A 9927-nucleotide genomic window follows, 5' to 3' on the forward strand; every position below is an offset into this window, starting at 1 on the left:
CCCCACACACACACACACATGGTTTCCATCATAGCATTCAGTTTAACTTAACTGAAGCTGGCAAGTTTGTGTCTTCTAAATTTGAATACCTATAATTAAACAACATTGTTTCATTGGTCGTATTTTACTACAAGATTACTACTAGGTAGGGCTGGGTGTCCATTATTATTTCCAGAAACGATTTGATTCGATTAACAAGAGCCTGGATCGATTCGATTACGATTTTTTTAGATTCTTCAATTCAATTCAATTTTGAGTATTTATTCACATTTGCTTAGAAATACATCAATAATCTACTGTATGTTTTGAATATATTTATATTAATCTGATCCAATTCACATACTGTAAATGTATCAGTGAAATAATGAGATTGTTAATATCATCCAGTGTTACATGGATTCTCTAAAGGAGAAGTTCTAACTAAAATGTTCAGATCATTAACATTGTAAACATTGTTCTGCTTCTCCTGGAGGACGTTTCAGTTTGGACACTAGGTGGCGATCACGCTATAGCATTACACCTATTAATCCAGAAGAAGAAAGTATGAGCAAAAATGTGTCATAAAAAACAGTGGAGGCTTTTTAGTTTTGGTTAAAAATTGTATAATCATCATTAAAAAAACACTGTGAAGGATTTTACAATAGAAACAATAATATAGGTTAAAATGTTAATTTATTGTAAAAAGTGAGAGAAATATTCTGATCAAAATAACTGCAAAGGTGTGCACGTGTCTGCACCTGTTCAGAGAGCATTCATAAGTTTACATGTGAAGGTATTGATTGCTAACAGGTCTGTTCTCTGTCTGTTGTGGGGAGATAAGGCACAGAAGCATTTCTCCAGCTCTCACACACATACCTGTCCCTGATGTTTTAAAGTGTAATGATTGATTGCTGAGCAGCAGGTTTGACATTGAGCCCAGAGAACACGCAGCAGTAGGTCGTGGCATTTCTAGCATCACTTTAATATCTTTGTCTTTGCACATGTGACTCCTGGTGAGCTTCTCTGTGTTTGTGTTTGTGGATGATGTTCATCTCACCAGGTGTGTAAAGAAAGAGAGCTTAGAGGCCAATGCTCTCACTGTGCCAATAAATCACCCTGCTAAAATATTAACATGTTGGAGCATGAGGAGTATGAGAGGGGAGGGAGCTCATAGACTGTGGCGTCACTGTGAAAAAAAAAAAAAGCCTTTGCATGCGTGACTTGAATTAATCTTGATTCTATTGCAAGTTTCAGGAGGAAGCGCTGACCAAAAGGATTTCTTATGAGCACCATTTAAGTTCAGCAATACAGTGTGAACTGGATCCCTCACACAGTCTCCCTCCTGTGCTTTAACAGGCCTCAGAATGGCTCTATGATCCTCTACAACCGGAAAAAGGTGAAGTACAGGAAAGATGGCTACTGCTGGAAGAAGAGGAAAGATGGGAAGACCACTCGAGAAGATCACATGAAGCTGAAAGTCCAGGGAGTCGAGGTGAGAGGCTGCAAAGGGAAAACAAGTCGATGATGGTGTTTGCCGCTGGAACTTGTTACCCTGCCAAGCTTGCCCTGAATTTACTCCCCTTGACTCTAAGGAGACACATGCTTATAACACAAATGAACACAAAATCACACACACCGCCCAAGCTACAGGCCAATTTGCGGCCTGAAAACAAGTAGTACCCCCTCTTTTTCTTTTTCTTTTTTCCCTTCCCGTCCTGCTCCGCTCTCCGTTTCCCTTCCTCACTCTTTCTGAAGGATAAGAGTGTGTTTGGCCTTAGGCCAGGAATGATGTCAATGCCTCCTTCAGCAGAACAGAGAGGGGTATCGATCCAGTCTCAAGGCAGCGTCTGTGCGTGTGTGAGTTCGCGTGTGTGTTTCAGTCACACCAGCCAGCTCAAAAATTGATTATTCAGCAGGAATATACCAGGAGGTGAGAGGAGTGAGCATGCATGTGTCAGAAACAGAAAGAATGAGGGAGATTTGGAGAGGGAAGGCAGACCCCAAACATGGAAGAACATCTAAGGCACTACTGGGATCAAAAATTACATTCAAATGTAATCATTTATAATTTCAAACTCAGCCTGACGTTTCTGCGTTTCTTGCTTCACATCCTCAGACACGTTCACGCCTAAGCCCCGTGTGTTTCTCCTTGGTCAGTAATTGTTTGTGTCACCTCTCCCACCGTCCCACCCCGAGCAAACAAGTAAGCAGGGTGTAGAGCAGTGGAAGGGAACGGGGGAATGAGCAAAGACGAGCAGACGGAGGGAAGGAGGATGAGAGAGGCAGGAAGCATGAGAGAAAAACATAACCCTGGTAGAGAGGCTCCTCATACCAAATGGAAATATATGGAAATGCACTCTGCCTTTGGCAAAACACACTTTAGATAGAGGGGCGGGCTACTTCAGAGAAGAGGAAAAATGGTGACAAAATATAAGTGTGTTTAAGTGTGAATGGGAAGAAAACAGTGAACAAGCTTAAAGTGCAAATTGCCCGATTGCCTGATATTGTGGCAGTTTTGTCTTAAAAAAAAAAACAATTTACGAATACAGCAATGTTTGTGGGGAGTAAAATTTTGTTTTTACTGCCTTTTTAAAGACCCACTCCAATGAAAATTGTGTTTTTTGGTGTTTTTAGCATGTTTTTGTACCATTTTTAAAATGATGGAAGACAAGAAAATTAAGATTAAAATTGTATTTCTGAGTATTTCTTTATTCAAAGTCAAAAATTAGGAGCAGCTTAAAAAAACACTGTTTAAAAAGGTTTGTAGGTGTGACGTGGAATCTAAAACAGCAGGTAAAAGCTTCCTGCTACACTCCTTTTTGATGCAGACAAATGGATCCATGTTTGTCTTTGTTTTTCTCATCTGAATTCACAATTGTATAACTAAATATCCCCAACATTGCTCGCTGTTTTAGAACATCACTAATATTAGGTTGGAGGTGTGAGGGGTTCTAAGCTAGCAGGAGAAAGTGCAATCAAAGGGGTGATGGGAAATGGGGGCAGGCTTAAGAGGAATTTCTAATGACTTCCTGCTTCTGTATAGAAACTATAAACTAGAAAAAGAGTGACACAATGATGGTTAACATAAAATGCAAAATAGATCAAAAGGAAAAATAATAGATTTTCTTTTGGATCAATAAAGTACTGTTGTATTGTAAGATGATTTGAGTTAAAGCCTCGTTTTCACTGGTGTTTTAAGCGCAACTATTATAAAATGGACCCATTAAACCGTGCCGAACTGTGCCATTTTTCGGCTCCCATTGAAAAATAAATAGATTAGGGTGGAGCTTCTATTGTCACACAATCAAACCCGTTGATTGGCGGAAGGTCATTACAACAAAAGAAAGTGCCAAACCAAAGCCAAAAGTTTTCTCCTCTTTTTGGCCTAATTGTTCTTCTCTCAAGCAACATCGAATGCTTTGTAAATCCAAAATACCAAAAATGATCTGCTGGATCACTTCCATTCTTGCTGCTGATAGTTTCGCTTTTGCTGTAGCCGCACTACTATGACAAAAAGCTACGCAATCAGTCTAGATCCGCCATGACGTGAGTGAAGATGCTCACCTGATTTGCTTGGACCTTTCTAAACCGTATCGTATGAGGTTACACCTGCTAACCCTGCGTGTTCCTTGATGAGGAAGAAAGTGATCAAAAAACCCAACTGGAATTTGAATAACAAGGTCTTGAAAGACAAAACCTTGTAATATGCCAGAAATATAGTCTTTGAGTTGGGTCACATGTGGCTACTGGTCTAGCTTTGTCAGAACTTACTATCCTAAATCTTCATCTTCACCAAACCTACATCTTGAGTGGTCAGTGTCCATGTTCCTGCTCCTGCCAGCAAGATAATGCATGGCTTTGTTTTTCAGTGGAAAAGCACTGATTTGGTACTTCAAACTTTCCCAAACTGGTTTCAACTGGTCTGGAGCTCCATGTGGGTTAATGTAACAATGAATTCATCAATCTGGCATAGAAGTGTAACATACTATAAAAGTACTGCTGTCATGTGATTCATTTTTTAGTGCGATTAATTAATCATGACCTGTAATTAATTAATCTAATTAATTGATTTTGATTGGAATATTTTAACCCTAATAATTGCTGTTAAAATCCTAATTTTGAGGTATTTTATTTACGTTTGTGACATTGTGGGGCAGTAAAAGATCAAAATAAAACTAAACAGGTGGATTTATTACTTTTTCTTTTTAATTATAAAAGACTTCCAACCTTTACTTTATAAAAAACGAGAGGTATTTTTTGTCAATCTTGAAGAAATAAAAAACAACAACAAAATATCACATCCACCTTCTTACATGAAAAAAAACAACTAAAAGAACAAAAAATATTGAACACGAATTTCTTATGAATACCATAATTCAGATCACGTTGACATACCTTATTCCACAGTGCAGCAAAACAGCAGAAAAAACATGAGAGGGATTTAAATTCTTTTAATTTGACCTATGAGGGTGAATTTGATTATTTTAAAGACTGAGATGAAGCAGGAGAGAAAAAGAGACAAGAATCTAAGAAGAAAGAAAAGAAACGCTACAGAGGCATGGAATTTTTTAGACTTTTTTTTTATAAACTTTTTTTTCATCATTTGGACAAAAGCCAGCACTAAGAGGGGAATTTTCCCTCGAAAATTATGCTTTTTTAAACTTCTCATGATGATCACCTTTCTCAGAAAGGAGCTAGAGCGGAGCGCGGTTTGTGCACGGAGCGCGGTTTGTTACCATGACAACACGACGCACCGCGTATTAAACTGTCTGCTTTTGTAAAAAAGTATTCAAACGTATAAATATAACAGGATTGAAGTTCTAATAATGTATTCAGTATCTATATATGTTTTTAAATGACCATGGCATGAGTGGAATCAAATGCTCCTCCAGTGTGAATAATTGTATTTTATGTTCATTTAAAGTTTTATTAGGTAGAAGCTCTAATATAAGCCCACATGGGTTTTTTGGCTTCTTCCTGCACCTACTTTTTAATGCATTTTTATACCTGTTTTTTTTTTTTTGCAATATCACCTATAAGTGCAAATAAATAAAATAAAAATAAAAAACTTGGAAATAACCATCGGATGCAAAAGTGAGATTAATGCAATGGAAAAAAAATTAAGGCACTAAAATGTTTGTAATTAATTCATTGCAATTAACGCGATAATTTGACACCTTATGAAAAACCTTCATATAACATGATTTAAAAGTATTTAATAGCCTTCACTTAGTATAAAAAAAAACCTTAATTTCCCCCTTTTGAGCTCTCCCAAGAGCTTACATACCGTACCGCTCAGTGGAAACAAGGTGTTAAAGATGCTATAGTCAACCATGGTTAGAGGTTTTTTGCAAAAGTCCTTTAGCGGGTGATGGTTAGGGATGCAGTATTGATTTACTTGGTTTTTGGTCAGGGTTTTATTTCAGGGTTTTTATAAACAACAATAAAAAACAAAAAATACCAGAAAAATCCTTTTAAAATCTGCTAATAAGCAAATAACAAAAAGGAAAACATTTCAGTTGGCTAATATTTAATAAAACAATGAATAATAATACCTTCTTTACACGAAATTTTCAGCGTAAACGTATTTATATGCATGGGTGATGCAACGATTTACTTTCGCCACAATCCCGTTGAATTGTGTAACATATATTTTAGTTTCAAGCAGAATTGTGGCATCCCTAGTGAGAATCCATTTAAGGTCTTGCACAAACACATATCCTCCAATTATTTTGTTTTAAGGGGTAACAAATGTGACAGTTTGTTTAGAAAATTGAACATTTACCAAAATGTTCATCCCTTACTTAAGGGGTATTTGTAGTCACTTAAGCCCCCTCTTAAGGACTACTTTTCTTCATTTTGCGCACACTGACAGTCCACACTGGCTCTGCTTTCCTTGCATTCTCTTCATCCTCTTTGTCCGGTTGACTTGTATTTTTACTCTTTCACGTTGTGTGCAAGCTTGTGCAAGCTGACAACTTTCTGACAACTTTTTGAGACTTCCCTGTGGTTTATGCGCTCTTCTGCAGAGGCAGTGCATTTCTGTTGTAGTCAACCTCAGATTGATGGTATTTTAGAAAAGACATTAGAAAAAAGAAACACATACAGCATGTCTGCAATTTACTTTCAGCCCCGCAATCAATACAACCTAAGTGGGTATAACCTAAGTTCTCCTCTCCTGTTCTCTCCTCCTCCTCTCCTTTTTGCAATTTTCGTCTGGCTTCCTCCCTTTTCTTTTCTCGTTAACCACTTCAACCTCCTGTCCTCTCCTCTCCTGTCTTCTCCTTTCCTCTCTCCAGTGTCTGTATGGCTGCTACGTCCACTCCTCCATCATCCCCACTTTCCATCGTAGATGCTATTGGCTGCTGCAGGTAAGCCTGTTCCCACCTTGCCTTCTGGCATACATTGAAGCACAGAACAAGACTTTCTGAAGAGCGACAACGGCTTTGTAACTGCAGGCCATTTCACATCACTCTTTGTTTTTTGTGGCTGTTGTGTAAAATTAAACCTTGCCATGTTAAGTTTTATTTTACATTCGTCACAAAATGAGACAGCTAGATATAATATAGAATATTGGTTTCATGGAAAACTTCACCTGTGAGATTTTCAAAACAAATCATTAAGCTAAACTATAAAGCAGCCATAAAAGCAACCCTCTTCAAATTAATGGAGCAGACTCAGATTGCTGAAAATACTATCAGAACACTGGACTGGTAGTAAAAGCTAATGTTGTTTGGCTGACTGGAGTACCTCTCTAGATTATGCTGGACAGAGTGCCACACAGTGCTGTGATGTGTGTGTGTGTGTGTGTGTGTGTGTGTGTGTAGGGGGGGCAGCTTTTGTTCCTTTGGCAGAATTTGGCTGGAACTTCCGACCAGTGTGCTGAGAAATCCCTGAATCTCAATACTTACATCAAGGACCGAGGTGCAGCTCGCTATGTGGTCGCTTCCAAGAAAATGCCCCGGAGCAACCAATAATACACACAACGCGCTCCCACTGAAACGCACACACTGGAGTCTCCTGTGTATAAGAGCATGTTGCTTTTCATAAAGATGTTGGACTCACTCTGCTACTCATGTGTGAGACAACAGAGAGCAGTTGTGTGCAGGCCTCTCCCTCTGTTGGCCAAGCAAGAAATGGTCGCCAGGTCTTCATCATCTCCAGATGACATGTTTGCATGATGGATCTTGAGCATTCCTGCCTTCCTCTTTGCCTGCCTGTGTCCATCTAAAGCAGGGGTGTCAAACTCAATCGCACTAGGGGCCAGAATCCAAAATATACCTTAGGAGGCAGGCTGAACAGGATAAAAATGTATTGAACACTCTAAAACTACATTTGTAAAACTTTAAAAACCACAACTTTTTAATATAATTATGAAATAGATATATAGCATTACCTGCAATAATGCTAGTGCTGATAGCTGAAAATGCATAAAATTGATAGCTAAAAAAGGCTGAAGCGGATAGCCAGCTAAAATATTAGCTANNNAAAAAAAAAAAAAACTTCGGGAAGCCAAAGCATGTACCTTAAAAAAATAGCTAAACTTCAAGATAGCCAAAAAAACTAAAAAAGCCTAAATTTGCCTTAACAGCTAGTGTATAAATATTGGCCTAACTCCAAAACAGCCTAAAAACATTTTTTTAATAAAGCCTAAATTAGCCAAAACAGCTAGCATGTAGCCTAGATGTTAGCTAAACTCCAAAACAGCCAAAAAAAGTCTAAATTAGTCAAAATAGCTAGAATGTAGCTCAAATATTAGCTAAATAGTCTAAAAACTTAAAAAAAAACTAAATTAGCCAAACTAGCTAGCATGTAGCTGAAATACTACCTAAACTAAAAAATAGCCTAAAATAAAATCTTAGTAAGTGCCAAAAATCTAGCAGAATTCCAGTTTTTAAAACTTTAAAACTGTAACTTTTTAACATAATTAGAAATAATAAAAATAAAAGAAAAAATAGAATATTATTCCAGAATAAATCAACTTAAACCTTAAATAACTTTTAATATTTTACTCTCCATAAAAATATACTTTGTCAAATTTATGCTTGTTAGATAAGCTCAAAATAACATCAGGCCACGGATCCAACCTTGACTTTGACACATGTGGTCTAAAGGGAAATGAGAACACATCCACACAAGTTTGCATCACTTGTGATATAAAAGTTCAGTTCAAACACATTTTTCTTGTCAGAGCGGTTTCAGTTTTTCAAAACGTGAAGGGAAATATCTACATTATGACCGGCAATGGACCATTTTCTCCTCTTTGCAAACATATCAAAGAACACGGTCATGAATATGTCCGCGAAGGATGTTGCTCAGCACGCCGAGGTGCTGTAGCTGCCCCCGTGCTATCCTCTTTTGGAAGGAAAAGTGTTCCACCTCAGCAGGTCCAGCCCCTAACCTGAGTCTGTCTATTGAATCTTTCATCAAGAAGAGCTTCTCTCTGACAGACACACATGCAGGAACACAAACCCACTTGTTGAATCATTCATGGAATAGAAATTCCATAGGTCTGTTGGTGACCTATAGTATAGTAAGAACTGCTCACCATCTGTTCTTCTCATTCTCTACCTCCACATATATCCTATCACACGCACGCACACACACACAAAGACACTGCTGCGTTAGAGAGTGATGAGTGGGCTCAAGCTGTTAAATCTTTTATGGGTAGGTGAGAGAATCTTATCTGACACGCCATTTCTGACCTCCTCCTCGTCCTCCACTTTCTATTCAACTCTCCTTTCCTTCTTCCCCAACCCGTCATTCCCTTTGTGAAAGCACTTTTCTGTTTGTTTCCGTCCACAGTGGCGATTTAATAAATGAGGCCCGTCTCAAAGTAACACTTTTTGTCCATATTTGCATGTTTCCGTGTGCGCCAGAACCCTGACATCGTGCTCGTGCACTACCTGAATGTACCGGCGGTGGATGACAGCGGGAAGCCATGTGGTCCCGTCCTGTGCTCCATCAACACAGATCGGAAGGAGTGGGCCAAGTGGAGCAAGGAGGAGCTAATAGGGCAGCTGAAGCCTATGTGTGAGTTACCTCTGCTCTCGGACTCTAATGTTTCAGCTTTCACACTTTTGCTCCCTGAAACACGAGCCACCGTGGGGGCTGTGGTGGAACGAGTCAGCTCTTTGCCAAATTGCAAGGTGGTTAAAACGGGCTCTGTTCATCATCGTTGCATTTTAACCTTCCTGTTCCTCCTGTTTTTATGTTAGAGGTTATAGAACAACCAAAAAAAACTTTTTTTTAATCCATCGTGCAGAAACTTCCCTCATTGCTAACAATTGAAAGACGAGGAAACAATCCTGTAAGCATTTACAAGACTTATCACCTTCAATATATTTTGTTTTTAAAATAAATGACTGAATAAACTGTTAGGAAATGGATTCTGCTGAAGTTTTCATTTTTGTTTTGGTAAATCCAGTAATCTCTTGATAATTTTTCTCTGAAAGTTCCAAGAGTGCTGTTCTAAGTAAATTTTGAACCTGTTGTTTTTATTTTTTGTTCTTTTCAATTAGTGATTTATAATTTTACAATTGCAGCCGAAGTCCCAGGGTACAAATACGACTACGATGTTTAATTTATAAAAAATCCTCTTACTGGTTAAGCGGTGAGACAAAAGGTTAGATTTAAAACTAATTTAGACTGGTCATTGGGTCAAAGGTCTCTGTTTTTCTAGTATTTTCCAAATAAAAAACAGAGTTCTGGTTTAAAACAAAAAACTAATTGTTGATTGCTAGAAGTGGTATTAAAAATTGAAAGATACTTCTCAAGTGTTTCCCTACAACACGTTCCTAATTATCCTTATAAAGGATGCTGAAGCACAGAATCAGACTTTTCTCTGTTTTTGTTTTAGATTAATCAGAAATTGTCGATTAGGGTTGTTTCTCTGTTAAATCTTAATATTTGCTTTCACTTGTCACATGTGAACATCGGTGAATAGTG

At 38.1% G+C, this 9927-nt stretch overlaps 1 protein-coding gene across 5 annotated transcripts in view; it reads left to right on the forward strand.

Annotated features, from left to right (window-relative positions):
• LOC112144798 (calmodulin-binding transcription activator 1) overlaps positions 1-9927 on the forward strand; it is an 85372-nt gene that overhangs the window by 50182 nt on the left and 25263 nt on the right. For 4 of the 5 annotated variants that reach the window (XM_024269580.2, XM_024269578.2, XM_024269579.2 and 1 more), the window contains exons 5-7: positions 1336-1471; positions 6279-6350; positions 8859-9012. In XM_024269580.2, coding sequence (XP_024125348.1) covers positions 1336-1471; positions 6279-6350; positions 8859-9012 — 362 coding nt within the window. The remainder of the gene's footprint in view (positions 1-1335; positions 1472-6278; positions 6351-8858; positions 9013-9927) is intronic. The other variant, XM_036211841.1, reaches the window with a different exon arrangement.

This window comes from Oryzias melastigma, linkage group LG5 (assembly GCF_002922805.2).
Source record: "Oryzias melastigma strain HK-1 linkage group LG5, ASM292280v2, whole genome shotgun sequence".
In the NCBI taxonomy this organism is placed as follows: Eukaryota; Metazoa; Chordata; class Actinopteri; order Beloniformes; family Adrianichthyidae; genus Oryzias; species Oryzias melastigma.